Source organism: Arvicola amphibius, chromosome 9, assembly GCF_903992535.2.
Source record: "Arvicola amphibius chromosome 9, mArvAmp1.2, whole genome shotgun sequence".
NCBI classification, from domain to species: domain Eukaryota; kingdom Metazoa; phylum Chordata; class Mammalia; order Rodentia; family Cricetidae; genus Arvicola; species Arvicola amphibius.
The window spans coordinates 105,085,357-105,107,277 of record NC_052055.2 but is presented as its reverse complement, the minus strand read 5'-3'; the positions used below and the strand labels follow the sequence as shown (position 1 = coordinate 105,107,277).

The window sequence follows — 21,921 nt, the reverse complement described above, 5'->3', positions numbered from 1 at the left end:
ACAGGGTTTCTCTGTGTAGCCTTGGCTGTTTTGGAATTCTCTCTGTAGACCAGGCTGCCCTCGAAATCAGAGATTCACCTGCCTCTGCCGCCCAAGTAGGCATGTGCCACTACTACCTGGCAAAATTAAGATTTCTTTGGTTTGTTGTTCTTTTTATCTTTTTGTGTCTTAATTTATAAAAAAGGACAAAATACCATCTATACAAGTATATTTTTAAAATTCTTTTAAAAATCGAATAATGTGCTCACATGTAATATATAAAGAGGCTACTAATGCTGGATACTGTTGGCAAACAATAAATATTAAGATTCCACTCCCATCCCAACCTTGAACTAGTAAGAAGGTGGATCCTAGTATCTGGCATGGCTTCATCAAAATGGTCTCTGGAGCTACACTTGGTAGATATTACTAAAAGCCCAGCATACAGGAGGCTGAGGCAGGAGGATCATGAGTTTAAATCCAGCTGAGGCTATACCACAAAACCTAAGCTGTAGCTCAAGTAAAGCATCTTGCCTAGCACGTACAGGTCAATTCAGGGACACAGAGAAAACAAAAACAAACAAACAAAAAAAGGACACAAAATCTTTGAGGAATACATCCCATAGATTGAAGTATTGCCTGAAACTTTTATCTTAAAAACGGTGCAGATGGACTCTTAATAGGGCTCTCATTAGAGACTGTGGCTTTGAACTGGAAAGTCCAAATTGGGATTATAAAAGTTCCTCCCCACCCCCTTTCTTTGAGACAAAAATTGCTTTCTGCAGTTCACAATGGCCTGGAATTGTGGTGATCCTCCTGCTTCAGTTTCCAGACTAGGGGAATTACAGGTATCCCTTTCTCTTGATATAAAAGACAGGGCTAAAGAAAACCAGCATTAAGAGGGATAAAGATAAGCAGACAATGGGTACAGAAAGAGTAATCACGTAGAAATAACAGTCCAGCCGAAGAAGGACGGTTCATGAAATATTAGGGAAAATTCACCCATGGAAAGAAAAACAATCAATTAATCGTTTGAATCCTAAGCAAAAAGCATACAGAAAGGTAGAGACCCATGGTATGATGTTACAAGATCTTCATAACTGCAGTATGCTGCACACTCAGGCCCTCACATGCGGCAAGAAAGTCCTGTTCTGGGAAATGAATGACCTGTTTTCCTAGGAAAGAAGTTGCTATCACCTCTTTAACTGTAACAGTGACAACAGAAGTAACTGCCTAAAAGTCTTGGGCATACTAAAAAAGGAAAAAGAAAAGTTCATGAAGTTAAGCAGTTGAGAAAAACACCCAGGAGCTTCACTTAAAACAAAACAAAGCAAAGGTAAATAAATGATCCATCCACAGGGGTCCTCTGATACAAAGAACAAGGGGAAGGACCTATCACCTTTGTCCCCTTAATAGTTTACTTTAGTACTAGCAAGGAGAATCTGAAAGTGTAAAGAAGTTGTTATGGAAAAGAAACTTTATTCATATGGAGTTTTCAGTCTATTATAGGCTATGAACACATGCTTCTCCCTTAGGTCATGTCTCATCTAAGTAGCAACTCAAGAATACCAAATGGCATAACAGAGATATACCTACCAACTGTCAGGGATGACTCAAATCCATCTTTAATGAGACAGCTGAGACTCTATTTCTTCATGTAACTTTGCACTTCTACAGTGTAAAGTGTACTATTTCTTACACTGGGAAAAAGGGCAGGAAAGAACAATAGGCAAATTAATGAATTATATATGGTTTCATTTTCAAATTAGTCAATTGTTTCAAATGAAACATTCTACTTTGATTGAGGCCATTAGTACCTGACACCAAAAAAAAAAAAAATAGAATTTTAAATGTTTGTAATTACAAGGACCCAGTCACTTGTATGTATTTGACAACGCCTTATAACTAAAAACAATGTATCAATAAATTAACACATTAGGTTACTTACAAAAAAAGGGTTAAGAATTCTAATTCATTAAGATGCTATTGTTCTGCCCAATTGTAGGCTACAGATGCCTAACAAACTCAAGTAAATCCAAAGCTACAAAGTACAAACATATTACTTGTAAAGGAATTATGAGAAATTATAAATAACTTCCAAATTTCTTTAATATGTATCTTTTATGCCATTCTAATATTAATGTTAAAATGAACATTACAATCTGTTAGTAGGAATGGGAAGAGGAGAATAAAGGACTAATGGACATACCCTATGTAATATTTCTAAAACCTTTAATGCAGTATGAAGAAAACTGTTGAAAATTCTTCTTTCAGAAGGGGGAATGCCGATCTTGTAGAGTTTCAAAAGATGTACCACAACTTCCTTAAAAAGTTCTACTATCTTGAGGAATAGTGGAGGTTCAAGTATTGACCACCAGTTTTCTGTTATTAAAGGGTGAACATGCAAATAAAATGAATAAAAAAATCAGAATTTAAAAAAACCATACTAACTTTTCTTCTAGAGCAGTGGTTCTTAACCCTTTGAACATTTCAGGAAGATGAATATAACAATGATTTATATAACATCTCTAGGGCTTATAGATAACTTTCCTCACTACCAAGATAAAGGATAATGTTCTTAAAATCTCTTAAAAGTAAATATAAAGTATGAAAGACCTACTGAATTCACATTCTCGGTATCCTAAATTCTATTTAAATTCATAAATTGCAATTAGAAATCACCACAGCTAATATTAAAACCAGTTATTAAATTGTTACTGAAATCAGAATTATTTTTAAACAAAATACACTTTAAAATAGTATTGTTCAAGTATTTAAAAATCCAGGTTTTATTATTCGATTTAATATAGAAAACTGAAATATTATGAAGTAACCCCTTTAAAAATCCAAGGAACTCTGGTAACAATCAGAAACAGGAATTTAATGTAAAGTTGTCCTATACTGCCTTATTCATGTTATTTGTAATAGTTTCTAAGTACAAACACCACGAGCCTATGAGATGAAGCAAGAGGAATGCACAGCCTTCTGAAGTGGGGAAGCAGGACTTGGCCTCACCCCTTCAGACCCCAGTGTTCTATCCCTCACTCACTGATTCTTCCACTCACCTCAGCCTTACCTCAGCCTTTAAGTGCTTATGGTGATTTTATTACTTCAGTATATTTCAGTTCCACATACCTAGCGTACATTCTTAGCAAAAAAACACACTAGATTACCCATAGCAAGCCAAGTATAAAGGCCAGGAGTTAGAGATGAATCTACACCATTAGAAGAATTAAGGTGAGCAAAGTTAAACCAAAGCCCAGAGAAAAACAGAGACTGAACTGCAAATTCAGGAATCTTGTGCATAAGCAGAAATACAAACTTAAACAAATGGAAATTAGCAAAGGAAGGAACTAAGAGGAAAAGGGTTGATATTGAGACTCAAGAATGACTTAAAACCAATGTTGTTCAGTTTCAATGGTTCTTCCAGTTCTTTATCAGCAAGATCATTCAAGGAGATGGGGGGAAAATACAGGTTTTAATTGTTCTTAATACTGTGTCTGTGTTATACTGAATTAAATTCCATATTTAACATGATTCGCCTTCAGCAACTCTAACGATCAGAACCAAATACCCAGGAAAAAAAGCCAATAAAAGAGAAAAATCTTTTCCATCTAGAACGATGTCAAATAAGTAAGGCAACAAACAAGAGAACACATTTTCATTTAAAGAGAAAACATTTCAGAAGAAAATATACTAAAATTCTTACCAAGGACTTTGAGTGGTGCCTTTTCTAGGTTCACAAGAGCTGTACCAAAGGGAATTGCTATTGTTGTGAAATTGTTGGAGTCACTCATCAGGGGACACTCTGGTAGAGTAAGATAAAACCTCAATGCTTCAACATCAGGTAAGGAGCTAGTCAGTTTAGGTATAAGATTCTTTTCCAAACTAGCTGCCACCTATATTTTGACAAAAAGCAAAACCTACTTCATTTAAAATGAATGGACTTCACAAAGAAATATATGCATGTTATACACATAACGAGAAAAGAAGATCCAGCACTACAAACAAGAAATGCTGACTAAAACAAAAAGGACAGCAGATGTCATGGTTATTCTGAAGCAGAGTGACAACTACTGCCTAGGCACTGCTAAGAAATTTTAAAAACCCTTAGTGTAATATCAACTTAAACTCTCTACCACAATGCTACTACAGCTATTAAAAGACTTAAATGAATAGTAATATTAAACATTCAGAATCTGCTACAAACATCTCAAAAGACTAATGTATCTTTAACATCTAAATTACAAATACTTTAAAAAATTAAAAACCTTTTTTTTAATCACAAAGTATGTCAATCTATGAAACACAAGGATAATTTGTTTAGAGACATAAAATCTCTGTAAAAACAACATGTAAAAATCCAGCAGCTAAATAAAGTAAATCACGTAAAAACAAACCTGTTGAGATATCTGAGGATGGTCAGGTTGTATTAGTTTGTGAAATAGAAGTCTAGCAGCATTCATATCAACCCCTGAAAATTTGGGACCTGTTCTATAGTGATCATCATTGCTAAAAACGAAAAAAGGGAGAGAAGGTCATTTTCCTTGGTGTTAGAGCCACTTAGCTGTTCCCAAGCTGCAGTGAATAAACCCCCATCCGTACTCATGGAAACAACTCATAATAAACTTAGTGGGCATCGCGCGAGCACACAACAGAGGACATGAAGGTAGACAGGGAACTTGTTGGGAAGAAGGGTTAACAAGAGCGAGAAGGAGGTAGGAGGGCAACGAGGAGTTACAGCATTACAGCACAATTATATACAAGTGTGAAGCTGTCCAAGAATTCACTTTTAAAAACAGAAAAGCTAACAATTAAAATATTAATATTTTCGGGCTGGAGAGATGGCTCAGGTTAAGAGCATTGCCTGCTCTTCCAAAGGTCCTGAGTTCAATTCCCAGCAACCACATGGTGGCTCACAACCATCTGTAATGGGGTCTGATGCCCTCTTCTGGCCTGCAGGCATACACACAGACAGAATATTGTATACACAAAAAATAAATATTTAAAAAAATATTAATATTTTCATTTCAATATATAGATTTCTACAAGTATATACTAATTCCCCAATTCTTTAATATATTACACAATTTAATACATTTCAAAGGTTCAGGCAATCAAGGAATTGCCACTTACCTAGTAGCTAAAAAACTTCCATTTAGGCAACCAGATGAAGAAAATGTTCCATCTATCTCACTAAAAATAAAATAAATGAGACATGTAACTATTTATCTTTTGTTTTTAATAAAAATTTAAACGACAATTTAGACCTAGGCACAGTGGCACATGGGTAGAATCTGATCATTTGGGAAGCAGAGGCAGGAGAATCTACAGCTTGAGGCCAAATGAGGCAAGACTGTACCATTTAAAAAAAAAAAACGATGACAGAAATGACTTAGTAATTGCTGTTGTATAAGCAAGAGGGCTTAAGCTTGATCACCTGTGTTTGCCAAGCTGGGGAAGCAGAGGAAAGAGTCCCTAAGGCCCAGCAATCACTGAGTCTAGCCTAATCATAGCAATTTTAAGGGTCAAAAAAAAGGGAGAACTAAGGAAAATTTTCAGTGTTGACCCATGGCCTCTATACATATTCACAAACATGTACCTGCATACATACACACATAAAGATGTACCTACACAAATATTTAATGTTATAAAGTACTTCTCTCACTACTCAACTAAAATAATCAGAACTATGTAAAACACTGTAGGTAGGATATATAATACTTGATAAAGGAATTAACTGTCTGACTCAAACTTAAATACATTCATTCATCTTCAGTTTGTTTTTCTTTTTTAAGATTTATTTATAGAGTATCCTGCTTGTAGGCCAGAAGAGGGCACCAGATCTCATTATAGGTGGTTGTAAGCCACCATGTGGTTGCTGGGAATTGAACTCAGGACCTCTGGAAGAACAGTCAGTGCTCTTAACCGCTGAGCCATCTCTCCAGCTCCCTCATCTTCAGTTTGTAAAGTGTCTGTCTGTCACATAAAGACATGACCTCTGATTCCCTGATACCCACATAAAAAAACAGGTGTGGCATGTGCCTGTAACTTCAGTGGTCGTGATGGCGGAAGGGTAGAGACAAGGGGATCCTAGAGCTGACTAAACAGCCAGCCTACGAGCCCTAAGTTGTGCTTCAAAAACTAAAGCGGAGCCGGGCGGCGGTGGCGCACGCCTTTAATCCCAGCACTCGGGAGGCAGAGGCAGGCGGATCTCTGTGAGTTCGAGACCAGCCTGGTCTACAAGAGCTAGTTCCAGGACAGGCTCCAAAAAAAAGCTGCAGAGAAACCCTGTCTTGAAAAACCAAAAAAAGAAAAAAGGAAAAAAAAAAAAAAAAAAAAAAAAAAAAAAAACAAACAAAAAAAACCACTAAAGCGGTGATAGGGAGAATACTCAACATAGACTCACACTTCCACATGACCATGGAAACAAGTGAGAGAAAACATCTGTGCACACACCCATACACAAAAGACTAAATTCAAGGAAATACATTCATCCTTCCGACCTACCTAGGACTATGTAGCCTTGGCTGGTCTGGAATTTGCTATGAAGACCACGTTAGTTCTGAACTCAGAGAATCACCTGCCTCTGATTCCCAAGCATGGGACAATCTTGAAATAATTTTTATTTAAGTGGAAGAGAACTCACTTCTTCAAGTTGTCCTCTGACAGCCACATGTGTACAACAGCACATGTGCACCCACACACATAAGCAAAATAAATAAATATTAATTAAAAGTAACAACAACAACAAAAAGAACAAAAACAAAAGTATTAAGGAAACAAAGGAACACAGTTTAAGTGGAATTTAAAAATAGCTCTGTTCCACACTATATCAATTAGTTTCACATGTATGAAAAAACTGAAGTTTTGGGGTTGGAGAGATGGCTCATAGGTTAAGCATACTGGCTGTTCTTCCAGAGGTCCTGAGATCCATTCCCAGCAACGACATGATGGCTCATAACCATCTGTAATGAGGTCTGGTGCTCTCTTCTGGCATAGAGGTGTACAGGAGAAACACTGCATACATAATAAATAAATCTTCAAAATAAAACTGAAGCAATTAAATAAGATCTTTAAAATACCCCCTATGGAAGCTTAGGTACTCAAACTTTTATATACAAATCATACAGAGACAAGTCAAGGAAATACATACATGACAGTCAAGGAAATATTTAAATGAAAATTCTTGGTGGGGGAAGGTGCAAGGGCGGAAGGAGGATGTGAACAGATGGGGAAATGATACATGATGTAAAAGACACACAGAATAAGTAAAAAGAAAGGAAAGAAAATTCTTCACAAATACTGCTCTAATGCATAGGTTTGGGGCTGTGTATGTGTGAGTAAAATGTCTCCCATACTTGGCTATCTCCACAGGAAACCTTCCAGAAGGGTAGCTGAGCCACTTCTGAATCAGAGCTTCATTTATTGTCCAGATCTGCTTTGAAGGGTCAGGGCATCTGAAGTCATCTGCTGGGCCGCAGCTCTACATTACAATTAATGAGATCAGTCAGGAAGAGATGTCACAACACAAAATTAAGAGCCAATATTTTTGTTTATTTCTGTTAAAAATAGTAGTCAATATCTCCTAAATACCAAAAACAGAAAGAGGAGATAGCTTAGGGGAAAAATTCTTTTGTAGACTTGAAGAAAAAAATATTAAGATAATAATCTCTACTATATTAAAGAGGAAGGTAAGTTTCTAAAATTACACCAGCTTATTTGAAGCTAACTGATTACTTATATAATTAATTATATTAGTACCTGAGGACTAGAATAATGTGAAAAGCTTTGATCTCCACCTGAGAAAATTCTTTTGACACAGAAATAGTCTTCAGTATCTACAATTAAAAAAAAAAGTAAAACATTAGATTCCAAGACTTATATTTTCCAGGACATTAAATGTGCAATAAGAATTGTCTTGATCATCTAACCAGGTTTCTCATCCATAACATGAAATGACTTGGAATGAGACTGAGCAAATGATGAACATGAAATAACCCCACAGCCTAAGCATTATCTGTAATTCCTAAGATTTTCTTCTGATCTGTACCCATGCACAATACTGTTTTCTAGTCTGTATTTCCTATTTCAGCTTAAACAATATAAAACTAGAATAATTGTTGTTAGAAGAAAATAAAATTAAATTAAAGGGGGCAGGCTTGAGATCTCAGAATCTGGTGAGCAGAAAGAGAACTGCTCATCTGAGACAGCTTGGGTGACATATCAAGACTATACTTCAAACAGTAAACAGAAATTTTCATCTCTAAAAAGAACATGGGAACATTTAAGCAATTTTGAGTAAATACTTCATAATGCATAACTATCTCCACTGACTGTCTATAAAACAATGATTTCTCAATTTGTGAGTCACAATCTATTTGAGGGTCAAATGACCTTTTTACAGGGATCACCCAAGACCATTGAAAAACACAGATATTTGCATTACAACTCCTAGCAGTAGCAAAAGTCAGAGTTATGAAATAACAACAAAATAATTTAATGATTGGGGGTCACAACATTACCACTGATATAGAAGGTGACAGATATTCATCAATAAAAATTAAGTTAGGGGCTGGGGAGATGGTTCAGCAGTTAAAAGTGCTAGTTTTGCAAGTGTGGTGACCAACGTTTAAAACCACTGTTTAAAAGAAACCCAGATGCAGCTAGGTGTGGCACACACTTTTGATCCTAGCACTCAGTAAAAGCAGGTGGATCTCTAAGCTTGAGGCCAACCTGGTCTTCAGAGTGAGATCCAGGACAGTCAGGGCTACACAGAGAAACCCTGTCTCAAAAGAGATGGGAGGGAGGGAGGGCGGCAGGGAGAAAGGTAGCTCAAGGACAGTCAGGGGTACACAGAGCACCCGTCTCGAAAAAACAAGAAAGAACAAAGAAACTTAGATGCAGTGATCACATCTGTAATCCTAGCACTCCTACATTGAAATAGGAAGTAGAAACAGAAAAATCACCAGAAGCTTTCAGGCAGAGACTTCCCAAAGTTGTCCTCTAACCTCCACACCACTACTCGTAGCTGCTAAAGAAATAATAGCTTTTTTCAAGGAAAACTATCTTAATTTCCTTGATAACTCACTTGTAACTAGTAAAATATATGTTTAAAAAAATCCTCAATTAAAAAAATCAAAATGTAAAATACTATTTAAAATATTTCTATTTTAATTTTTATTTATGTGCATGTGTACATATAGTGTGTGTATGTGCGCGAGCGTGTGTGCATGTGAAGACCAGAAGAAGGCCACCAGGCTTCCTGAAGTTGGAGTTAAGAGTGCCAGACATGATGAGTGCTGGGAACGGAAACTGTCCTCTGGAAGAGCACCAAGTGCTCGTACTTGTTGAACCGTCTCTCTAACTAGAGGAAGGAAGGCAAATTTCATCTGGCTTAGACCACACTGATTACAAGAGTTCAGAAAGGATTTCTCAAAAGTCACAAACTGTAACTCATAGTAGACTCCTTCTTAGCTAACACTGACAAAGCCCTGGGTTTAATCTTTAGCTTCAAAAGAAAACAAATTGCATCCCAGCACTTGGGATGCAAAGGCAGGCAGATGGATCTGTGAGTTGAGCTTCACCTAAATAGTGACACCTCTCTTAACAAAACTGGAAGGAGGGATAAATTCAATTTTATGATATCTCCTATTTATCACTCATTCACCTGTTGTCAGACACCTGAGTTGTCCCTAACTTTCTGCAACAGTGTATTAACAATGACATTGCTGGATAAGCCTTTATATATGATGCTGTGTCAAAACCAGCATGGGCTTGTCATTCACTATGGAGTCCAAAATGGGCTACACCTGGCAACAATAAAACTAAAAGTAACTATAAAAACAAAAAATGAAGTAAAACTCCATTTCTTTTATCACTTCAATGTAAAGAGACCTTAAAATCTATGGTGTGAAAGGCGACAAAATTCATGTCTAGGTGAGTAAGTAAACGTCATAAACAGAAATGCACAACTCTTTTTTTTTTTTTTGATTTTTTGAGACAGGGTTTCTCTGACAGCCTTATAGGCAGGATTTCAGGAGAGAGAAAGGAAGAGGATGAAGAATCTAGGCACACAGGATACACTGAGAGGAAACAAGAGGTGCAAGATGGAGGAGGGGTAACATCACATTACAGAACGTATATATTATAAATGGGTTAATTTAAGTTATAAGAGCTAGTTAGGAACAAGCATAACCTTTAGGCAGAGCTTTCATAATTAATAAGAAGTCTCTGTGCCATTGTTTGGGAGCTGGCTGGTGGGACAGAAAAAGACTCGTTATACATGTACTTTGGGTCTTGCCATAAGCCCAGGCTAGACTAAACTCAATGTTCTTACTGTTATCACCATACTTGTAATTCAATGTTTTATCTTGGAGTGCCTATAAACATGGGAGAACATTTTTTAAAATTTTTATTTATTTATATTTTATGTATGAGTGCTCTGCATGTATGCCTGCATGCCAGAAGAAGGCATTAGACCCTATTATAGACGGTTATGAGCCGGGAATTGAACTCAAGACCTCTGGAAGAGCAGTCAGTGCTCTTAACTGGCAAGCCATCTCTCCAGTCCCAGAAGACCAACATTTTAATAAGAGCTTTAATATATGTAGCAGAGAGGTTCAATACATTAACACTTACCAATATCTTGTGGACACTGCCCATTATAAGAAAACCAATTTCCTTTTACAGTGAAAGGACTTTTTCTGTTGCTTGTTGAGCCAGTTCCCAACTGCCCATTACCACCAAGACCAAAGGAGTAAATTCGTCCTGAAGAAGGAACAAATGCAGAGGTATGCTGCCTAGAATAAAATGATAGAAAGACCTCTGACTTAAGATTAAATTCCAAACAACATATTTAGAAAAATAAAAATTAACCAACATCCTTTCTCTTTTTGTTTGCTTGTTTTTCGAGACAGGGTTTCTCTGTGTAGCTTTGGAGCCTGGAACTCGTTCTGTAGACCAGACGGGCCTCGCACTCGTAGAAAATCCACCTGCCTCTGCCTCCCGAGTGCTGAGATTAAAGGCGTGCACAACCACCACCCGGTCATAATCCTTCTCTTAAAAAATAAATTGGGACTTGGAAGATGGCTCAGTGAGTATGAGTGTTTGTTCATGGGGAACTGATCAGAATACCCACCACCATATTTAAACAGTCAGGTCTGAATAGTTGTGTGCTTGTAAACCCAGCATGTGGCGTAGGGACAAACTAGCTAGTCCTGAGAGCTTACTGACCAGCCAGTTTTGCTGAAATGGTGAACTTGCAGCTCACTGCGTTCCTATCTCAGGGCAATGCTGCAGAGAGTGACAGAGACAGACATCAGTGCTCTGTTTTGGCCTCTGAATAGGCACACCACATACAATAAAAATCACAAGTCGTCTCGGCAGATACATAAGGAGCAACATTAACAACTAGGAATGGGGCTGGGATGTACCTCATTGGCAGAGTGCTTGCCTAGCACAGATAAGATGCTGGAATCAATCCCTAGTACTAAAAACAAACATACAGAAAATGAAACTAGGAAGAAAAAAATTGTTTAATTTGATAAAGATAACCTACAAAAATAGCTGACATAGAGGCATGTATGTCTTTGATCCTAGCACTTAGAGGAGACAGAGGCAGGCAGGTCTCTGTAAAGTTGATGCCAGCCTGGTCTACATAGTTCTAGGACAGACAGAGCTACACAGAGAAACTAGAGTGACATGGAGAAACCTTGTCTCAAAATAAATGAATGAATGAATGAATGAATAAACCCAAGACAAAACATACAAAACTCTTAAGGCAGACATAATACATAACTGAAATACTGAGTTTTCCCACAAAGATATCTTGATCATCAGTACTTTAATGAGCATTATACTAGCATACCAGTCAATAATACTTAAAAATAAGACAACTATATAAATGATATGCATAACCAACAGAGATAAACAAAACCAATGTCTGTGTACAAGAGTAAGTTATTAATAAAAGATAATGAGGTAGCATTTTTAAGTAGCAATGTAAATACGTAATTTATGACAACACTGTCATAACAAAGCAAGAAGTTTTCAAAAATTCTGGGAAAATGGATGTAAGTACTAAATAGTGAGAATTTTTCTCTCATCTGGGTTAAGGATTACACTGGCAGAATCTAATACACATATTATTATTTTGCCTTAAAATAACAAAATTGACAAGTGTGGTACATGGCTTTAGTTCCAGGTCTTGGGAGTTGGGAAGGCTGACTTCTGTGAGTTCCAGGCTAGCCAGGACCACACACAGAGTTCCAAGACAGTCAGGGCTACAGAGTGAGACTCTGCCTTAAAATAAAACAACTTTTAAAAGAATCAGCTATGGGCTAGACTGACTGAGAGACAATTAGAACTACTAAAACCAGAAATGAAAGTGGAAGCCTAGACATGGTGGCACTGTGCAATGAAAGCACTTAGGAGGAGGCAGGACTTTAAGTTTTAGGGCAGCCAGAGCTACACAGTGAGACCTTATCAAAACAAAAAGTCCCAGGTAAACTAAAGGATATTCATTATGATCAAGTACGGTTTATTCCTGTAATGCAAGGGTGGCCCACAATATTAACTGATCACTGCACACACCTAATTAAGTAAAGAAAAACAAATGACAAACAAAACCCAAAAGACATAGAAAGTTAAGTATCTAATGAACTTAAATACCTGACAGACTGAAAAGACAAACTAATATAATGAAGTCATATGGGAAAAACTCAACATTGAATACATATTCAATGGTAAAAAGACTTTCCTCTAAGGTCACAAACAAAGCAAGATGTCCTCTTTCTACCATTTCATTCCACACAGTCCAGCAAGTCCTAGTCATAACAATTTGGCAAGAATAAGAAATAAAATGTATTCAAATTGGAAGTGGAGAAAGTCATACCTATATGCAGATGGCATCACTATATATGTAGAGCACCTTAAACTATCCACCAGAAAACAAAATCAAAATTAAAACACCCTGTTAGGACAATCAGTGAAAGAAGTTTATCCTTGGACTAGGGCGCTGGCTCAGTGGGTAAAGTGCTTGCTATGTAAGTATGAGGACTTCAGTTCCCATATAAAGGAGCCAGGTATAGAGCAAGCAGTGTGTGCCTGGACGCCTACAAACTCAGAGCTAGGATGCAGATAGGAAAATAAAATGGGCCTTACTATCAAGCCAGTCAAGCCAACCAGTAAACTCCAGGTCCAGAGAGAAAGCCTGTCACAAAAAACAAGGTGAAGAGACCAAGAAAGGCATTTCTGGCCTCCATGCAAGTGGACACCCACAAACACATAAGACATTAAGTATGCAAATAAATAGAAAGCTAACCTATGCTCAAGGACTGATGGAAATATTTGACATTAGGCTATCAGTGCTACCCTAAACAACGTAAAATTATATGCAAATTCTATGCAATCTCTATAATAACCCAAGGAATGTTTGTTTTCAGAAAAACTAAAGCTCATCAGAACTCTCAATGAATGTGAAACAGTAAATATAATTTTTCAAAAAGATTTTATTTGTATTTTATGCACACGATTGTTTTGCTTGCATATATGTGTATGCGCCAAGTGCATGCAGTGTGCAGAGAGGACAGAAGGGGAGTCCGATCTCCAGGAACTGGAGTTTCCATTAGATGTGAACTGCCACGAGGGCTGGGAACTGAATTCAGGTCCTCCACAAGAGCAAGTGCTTTTATTCACCGAGCACTCTCTCCAGTCCAGTTAATAGGATCTTACGAAGAAAGTAAGTTCTAGAGTGTTTTAAGACCAAATGCATCTCAGCAAGCATGTCAAAAATCATTAGGTATAGAAAGAAAAGTCTTTTATACAAATAATGCTGGGAAAACTGGCTATCTCTGTGCAGAAGAACAAAGCTGAACCTTTACTGACTTATTACAAGAATTAACACATGCAAACCTACCACTTGGGAGACTGTAGTAAAAGACTGCTCCAAGTTCAAAGCAAGCTTGGGCTATATGATGAGTTCTAAGCCAGCCTGAGCTACATAAGGAAAGGAAATGTTGTCTCAAAAAACAAAGGCTAAGGATGCAGTTCAAGGGCAAAACACTTGTGTAGTATGTATAATGCTCTGGTTCAATCCCCAAAGCTGCCACAAAATAGCAAATGGGTCAAGATCCAAATCTAAAAATTCTTGGAAGAAAAGAGAACAAAAGATAAAGCATACTGGGCCTGGCCGTGAATGCCTTTTATCCTAGCAGAAACAGATGGATCTCTCCAAGTTCAAAGCCAGCCTGGTCTACAGATCTAGTCCCAGGACAGTCAGAGTTACACAAAGAGACCCTATCCTCAAAAGCAAAAACAAAGATAAAGCACATTGGAACTGGCCAGTATTTTCTCAGTTACACCACAGTCACAGGCAGCAAAAAGACAAAATGACTCCGTGAACTTTACATCTGTGTGCATACCTAAAAGTACAATTCACCAGATACAATGGCTCATGCCATTAATCACACCTAGCTATTAGGAAGATTGAGAGAACTGAGGACAATTTATGTCCAGGGCTTTGGGGTCAATCTCAATCTGTGTGTGTGTGCACACGCGCGTGCACACCAGAAGACAATCTCTGGCATCGTCTCTTCTGACACAAGGTCTCTCAGTAGTCTGGCTCAACAATTAGGCTACAATGGCTGGTGAGCAAACCCCAGAAATTCTGTTTTTGTCTCATCAATGTCAGGCTTATAAGCACATGTCACCGTGTCCAGCATTTTATATAGATTGTGGGTACTGAACTCAGGTCCTTGTCCTAGCAAGGCAAGTACTTTATTAACAGATATCCCCCGCTAGTCCTGGATCCCATTTATTTCTCTCTTCCTTTTTTGTTTTTAAATAGGTCCTTGTCCTAGCAAGGCAAGTACTTTATTAACAGATATCCCCCACTAGTCCTGGATCCCATTTATTTCTCTCTTCCTTTTTTGCTTTTAAATAGGTCCTTGTCCTAGCAAGGCAAGTACTTTATTAACAGATATCCCCCGCTAGTCCTGGATCCCATTTATTTCTCTCTTCCTTTTTTGTTTTTAAATAAACTGTTACTTTATGTATATGGGTATTTTGCCTGTAGGTATGTCTATACACCACATGCATGCCTGGTGTCCATGGAAGTCAGGAAAGGGTATTGGATCTGGAGTTAGAGAGGTTGTGAGATACCATATAGGTGCTGGAAATAGAACTCGGGCCCCCCGGGGAAAAGCAATCAGTGCTCTTTAGTCATATGGTGATACTCTGTCTGTGTTTAAACAAATAAAGCTTGCCTGAAGATCAGAGTGCAGAGCTAAGCTACTTGTTGGCCATAGAGGCCAAGCAGTGGTGGTACACACCTTTAATCCCAGCACTCAGGGAGACAGATCTCTGTGAGTTCAAGGCCATCCCAGGCTACGTGAGATTAAATTAGTGCTGTTTACAGAAATACAAAATGATTCCATTACAATGGGACATGACTGCAAACAGAATCACCGTAAGACAACTCTGTTACTTTGACTAACTCCTCAGTTGCTAATCAGACATTCAGGAGCCATGTTTTGCCTCCGACTATTAATTAGAACCCTAAGATAATTTATTACATAACCCTTTTTAAAAAATATAAATTTTTGGTTGTGAGCCTAGCCTTTAACAGCTGAGCTATCTCGAAAAAACAAAAACAAACAAAAACAAAAAACAAACAAAAAACCCATAAATTTTGCTGGGTGGTAGTGGCACACACCTTTAATCCCAGCACTTGGGAGGCAGAGGCAGGTGGATCTCTGAGTTTGAGGCCAGCCTGGTCTACAGAGTGAGTTCCAGGTCAGTCAGGGCTACACAGAGAAACCATGTCTTGAAACAAAGGGGGGAAAATGTAAAATTTTTCTTGGAATAGGGACAGGGGAGTAGGTTGTTTGAAACAGGGACTCCCTATGTGGCCTCCCAAGTGCTAGAATTACAGAGTGTATCATCAAGCTCAACAGTTCAATAATCAGTCTCTTCTTTCCCACAGCTTACCTTCCACAAGCAACCTGAGTAACAATACTTCCCATAAGTTCAAAAACTTTCCTTGGGTTTATTTCATGACTGGTAGAATTATGACCCAACTGGCCATACCCTCCGGCTCCAAAGGTGAACACTCCACCTTCCTGGAAAACAACAAACGACGTATGAGGAAGCTCAATCAAAGAAAAACTGTTCAGACATATGAGTTGACCTTTAACATGGACTAAATGTTTTCTTCTCAGCCCTTGAAATTAAACAGATGCTGGCTGACTCAAGAAGGTAAGAATGTGTGACAGTAGGGACTACTAACCCTACAACTCACTCCATGTGAGACAAGCACTCAGAATACAGCTTCAGACCCTTTTTATGTAGAATATTATGACAAGATGTATTGTCAGTGTGGGGAATCAGCTACTCTATGGAGCTGATTCTCTACTTCCTCCTTTACTACTGAGTTCTGGCCAGTCAACTCAGGTTTCCTTTATCTGCTGAGCTATCTCACCACCTTTCCCTTTTATTTTGAAACAAAATCTCACAGAGATGTCAAGGTTGGTTGGTTCTGAACTTGATCTTAGTTAAGGAAGGCCTCCTGCTTCAGCATCTCACGGAGCTAAGACCACAGGCTTGAACCACCAGGCAGGTTTTCACAGATTTTTAAAGTAGTAAATGACGTTTACATTACTATAAAACAATATCAGTGTTCATTTCAGAAGTAATTACTGCTGGGCATGGTGGTGCACAGCTGCAATCTCAGCACTAGAGGAGAGGTTGAAAGACTGCCCAAGAGTTTCATAAGTGACACCTTACCAAATAACAACTAACATTACATGAGTCAGGAAATACTTAATTGCACTGCTTCTGAATATCATTATATTCTTTTTTTAATTCAAAGGACACATTTTTAACATTTCAAAAAAACTTTAAAATACTACTATCTTTAGTTAGGAAGCTAGTTATTCCTTGAACACAGATGCTGGACCTAAACTGAATATGATGTCCTCCCATCAGGAAGCCAGGGGCAAAAAGATAATGAGTTTAAGGCCAGCCCAAGCTCTATAGAGAAATCCTGTCAAAAACAAAATAAAAACAAACAAAAGGCTCTACATACAGAGTACATGCAAGCAAATGCATAGATATGATTTTAAGCATACATAGTTGCTATAAGAGATAATTTTTTTTTGAGACAGTTTCTTTGCATAGCCCTGGCTGTCCTGGAACTCACTCTGTAGACCAGGCTAGCCTCAAACTCAGAGATCGACCTGTCTCTGTCTTGAGTGCTGGGATTAAAGATGTGAGCCACTAGCACCCGGCTGAGGCTATGTATTTTTAAAAAGAGATATGATACACTACAACCTAATACAACCACAGTGTTTTTCTTTTTTTAAATTTATTTTTTATTTTTTTAATTTTATGTTAATTGGTGTTTTGCCATGAGTGTTGGGTCCCTTGGAACTGAAGTTACAGACAGCTGTGAACTGCCATGTGGGTGCTGGGAATTGAACCCGGGTTTTCTGGAAGAGCAGTCAGTGCTCTTAACCACTGAGCTGTCTCTCCAGTCCCAACCACAGTGTTTTTGAATTTGAAACTTTTCTTCATAACTGTAGTTATGTGTGTGCAATTTTACATACTGCTTTCAACCCCTAACAGCGTAATCTTTTATATATTATAGTATCTGGGCGTGCTCTAAGAAACTTTCCATATCCAATACAGAGTAGGGCTGGGACACAGCTGAGTTGGTAGAGGGCTTGCCTAACACGCACGGCTTTCTCCAATGCTAACACTGTAGAATGTGGGTATGGTGGTGCACGGCTGTGATTCTAGTGCTCAGAAAGTGGAAGCAGGAGAATCAGAAGTTCAAGATCATTCTCAGCTACATTTAGAATTCAAGGGGAACTTGTAATGCCAGAACAGAGAGCCTGAGACTGATCACAAAATTGAGGACAGTCTCAGCTATGTTAAGATTTTGTCTAAACCCAGAGGTGGTGGTGCATGTCTTTAATCCCAGCACTCTGGAGGCGGAGGCGGAGGCAGAGGCAGGATAATCTCTGTGAGTTCTGAGTTTGAGGCCAGCCTGGTCTACAGAGTGAGTTCCAGGACAGCCAGGACCACACAGAGAAACTCTGTCTCAAAAACCACAAACCAAAACCAAACAAAGATTTCTGTCTAAAACGTAAAGCTAAAAAAGCAATTTTGAGTTTCTTTTCCTCCTTTTGTGATCTTATGCAAACCAGTACATACTCTGCACCTGAGCTCTATTTCCCAATCCAATCCAATTTTAATACCATTTTTATGTTTGAGTGTTTTACCTGGAAGTGAGTGCAGTGCCCCAGAGGTCAGATGGGGTCATCTGATCCCCTGAAACTGAATTACAAATGGTTGTGAGCTGTCATGTGGGTGACAGCAATCAAACCAAATTCTGTGGATCTGAAGCCACTGATCTACATAAGTTCTTAGCCCCGCCAGGGCTACAGAGTGAGACTCTTTTACCAGTTATACAAGACGAAATAATATTAGTGAAGTCAGACAGTGGTGACACATCTTTTAATCCTATCACACAGGAGGCAGAGGCAGGCTTATCTCTGTGAATTTGAGGCCAGCCTAGTCTACAGATCAAGTTCCAAGACAGCCATACCTACACAGAGACAGCTTTTGATTTCTAAACTTTCTGCCTGCCTCCCTCTATCCCCCACCAGCAGGCTTGGAATAGAACCCAGAACCTCCCGCTGTCACACAAGCAGCACTCTTCCAACTCCCACATCCCAAGCCCTTCTGAAATATCAACTTCTAATCTGACCAAAGAAAATTTCCCAGAATCTTTGTTAATTGAATAAACATGATATATTTTTCCAGTGAAGATTAGCTGCACTCTATTTTGTTTTTGTATTGTTCAGGATCTCACGTAGGTCCCTACATAACTTTTTACTGAGCTACACCCATCGTCAGAATATGTTCATTTCCATTTGACATCTAGTCACCACAGAAATACCCCAGAAAATGAAACATAAATGTTAAAGCAACTGATAGACTGTTCTGAAAACATGCTGTAATTGCTAGCACAGTACTCAACCTACAGATAACAGAAATTCACTGCTTTACTTGTTATAAAATATTTATAAACCAAATGGAAGCTTAATGCAAATTAGGCAGAATGACAGAGTACAAATGGGACTGATACATAGCACGCACTGTAACCTGATGAACTAAATTCATTCATAATTTTTAATAATTCCAGCTACCCAGGAGGCTAACATGATTAAAAACCCAAGGTCAGCCTAAGCTATTTAGCAAGCTCCTATCTCAACATAAAAAAGGGCTGGAGATGTGGCTCAGTGGTAGAGAAGTGACCTAGTACACCCAAGGTCTTGAGTTTTAATTTTTATTATCAACACCACAGACAAACACCCCTCCAAAAAGTGCTAGGCATATACTGAATGCCTGTAACCCCAGCACTCGGGACACCCAGAAAGGGGAGTGTCTACAGTTTAAGGTGAGTTTGGGCTACATAATCATTTAAACACTGCTGCAATCGCATGTGACAGTGTATCAAAACGCACAATTCCTAACCTTAAACATTAAGACAAGTTACTTTCAAAAATAATTTAGGTCTTTTTAAAGATAAAGTTTCTGAAAAACAAAAACTGCTCAAGTTTAATGGAAGTATCACAAAAGCATTCACCAATTATGAAAAAATTACTGTGAATAATAAAAAAGTTTTATAAATACAATACCTTGGTTAATGCAGCAGTATGATCTTCTCCGCAACAAATATAAACTATTTTCTGAGATCTTAGTGACTTTAGTAAATTAGGAACATACCTATCTGAAAATTCCAATAAAAGATGTTAATGATATTTTTTAAACTAAAATTCTTCTAAAATGTGCTTCCTCTATAGATTTCCAAACTCAGTAGACATAATACTAATTTTTACTATCACTTAAAGACTTTGTAAAAGACTATAAAATTGGGTTTCCAGGACTACCAATCTCTACTCCTATGATAAACAATTCAAAGATGAGCATTAAATCACCTTTATGCCAATGTGCACAAGGCTGAGCAATCCAGTTTAGTGTTTCAGATTTCCTACATGTGTATCATTATTTATTCTGTAATGGCTAAGCTCAGAAATCCTACTCAATAGCCTACCATACTTTCTGCTTTTTGTGGAAAAACATATACACAGCATAATATGAACATATTTTTATGCAGAATAAAATCATCTAATTCTATGAGAAAATTATTTGCTTATCATTTACCAGTCGCTACTAGGTAAAAACTCACTTTGGCCACCTCAGTCATTAAAAGTATGTTGAATTTTAAAAACTGTGTGTGCCATTAGTATTCAAAATACTGGCAGATAAAATATTATAACTTTAAAAATTGCCATTTTTTATTAAAAATGTTTATTTTCAAGACTATCATCAGCGTAAAAAGTTTAATGAAAAGTTAATCTAATAACCCCAGATCACATAAATCTAATTTGAAACACATCAATTGAATATATCATATTACTTTCCTAGAGCAAATTTAGTTTCATTATCAGGCCAAGCCATTGCATGCATGTTCTACCAGGAAGTGATATATGCAGCTTCTTCACTAATTTATTTTATGGCTTCTTTCCATTAATGGTGGCCAATACTAGAACAACATTGGCTACCAATTAAAAGCAGTATTTGTAAACTGTCTTGACCCCCAGTAACGAAGATTTAGACAGCATAAACTTCTTTTCCTCCAGTGTTGAGGATTAAAACCAGCAGCTCCTGTGTGGTAGGCAGCACTTTACCATGGAGCTATCTTATACCCTCAGTCCAAACAATCTAAAAATACTTTCCTTGTTTTGGTGGGGGAAAGGTGCTGGGGGGTTGAACCCAGGAGCCTTGAGCATACTAGGCAAGAGCTTTTCCACTGAGCTCTATCTCCAGGCCTCAAAAAACTTTTCAACTTATTATATGCTAATTTTTTTGCCTTCTCATGATCTTCACAAAACATTACCACATTAAAATTTTAAATTAATATCCTCAATTCCACCTCTACTTGTCCTGGGAAGATCTGGGCATACATATCTCCAATACTCTTAAAAAGCACTCATTCATCTCGGAAAATGATCTTTTAAACACATACTTGAACATAATGAGAACCTACCATTTTCATCATTAAGACCTAGCTGACCAAATTTGTTACGTCCCCATCCAAAGATAGCCCCAGAAAGGGTGAGTACAAAACTATGGGCTCCTCCTGCTGCAACTTGCATGAATGGAATTCCAAGTAAAGACTTAATGAGCTGTGGTGAAGTCTGCTTTTTATAGTCAATGCCTAGACCCAGCTGGCCATATTTATTCTGTCCCCAACAGAAAACTTCACTTGCTGTAAGACAAAAACCGTAAAATTATTTTACACACACATAATTTGCATAATTCAATATATATTAATACTCTTTTGAGACATCCTCTCATTAGATGAAAATACATACTTACTAGCAATGAAGTTTGTTTCTTTCTATGAAAACATACTACTACCTAAAAGACATTCCTTATCAGGATACTTTTAAGTCTGAGAAAAACACTAGTAAATAGTAATACAAATTAAAGATGCGTGCGGTTCACTAAGGATACTCTACAACAAATGACTGCCCCTCACTAACATTCCTCATCTTTCTCTCTAGCTTCTCCCCAAGTACTCTTCTAATCTCAAGGCTTCAGTTATCAACATATACAAATTGAAACAGAAAGACAGACCTTGTAACATTCTGCTTTTCTGACACCCATAAATGGATGTTTCAAAACCACTTCTAATTCAGTATGCCCAAAATGAGTGATTTCTCCTACCCTACCTATTTCCACTTCCCATACTTCTCTCTTCCCAGTGCTGCCCTCTATCAGAGGCATATATCCAGGGATGTCATGACCCATCACCAAATCTGTGTACTCATAGTTTAAAAAATAAAAGTTAGCATCTCTTTAACCTTT

At 37.8% G+C, this 21,921-nt stretch overlaps 1 protein-coding gene across 8 annotated transcripts in view; it reads right to left on the bottom strand.

Annotated features, from left to right (window-relative positions):
- Herc4 (HECT and RLD domain containing E3 ubiquitin protein ligase 4) overlaps positions 1-21,921 on the bottom strand; it is a 74,201-nt gene that overhangs the window by 28,935 nt on the left and 23,345 nt on the right. For 5 of the 8 annotated variants that reach the window (XM_038343944.1, XM_038343945.1, XM_038343947.1 and 2 more), the window contains 10 exons: positions 21,098-21,319; positions 19,686-19,777; positions 15,970-16,100; positions 10,621-10,781; positions 7,744-7,820; positions 7,341-7,465; positions 5,116-5,175; positions 4,380-4,491; positions 3,689-3,878; positions 2,189-2,361 (listed from right to left, as the gene is read on the bottom strand). In XM_038343944.1, the coding sequence (XP_038199872.1) occupies positions 2,189-2,361; positions 3,689-3,878; positions 4,380-4,491; positions 5,116-5,175; positions 7,341-7,465; positions 7,744-7,820; positions 10,621-10,781; positions 15,970-16,100; positions 19,686-19,777; positions 21,098-21,319 (1,343 nt within the window). Of the gene's footprint in view, positions 1-1,575; positions 1,680-2,188; positions 2,362-3,688; positions 3,879-4,379; positions 4,492-5,115; positions 5,176-7,340; positions 7,466-7,743; positions 7,821-10,620; positions 10,782-15,969; positions 16,101-19,685; positions 19,778-21,097; positions 21,320-21,921 lie in introns of those variants that run through there. The other 3 variants (XR_005286990.2, XR_006020889.1, XM_038343949.1) reach the window with 3 other exon arrangements.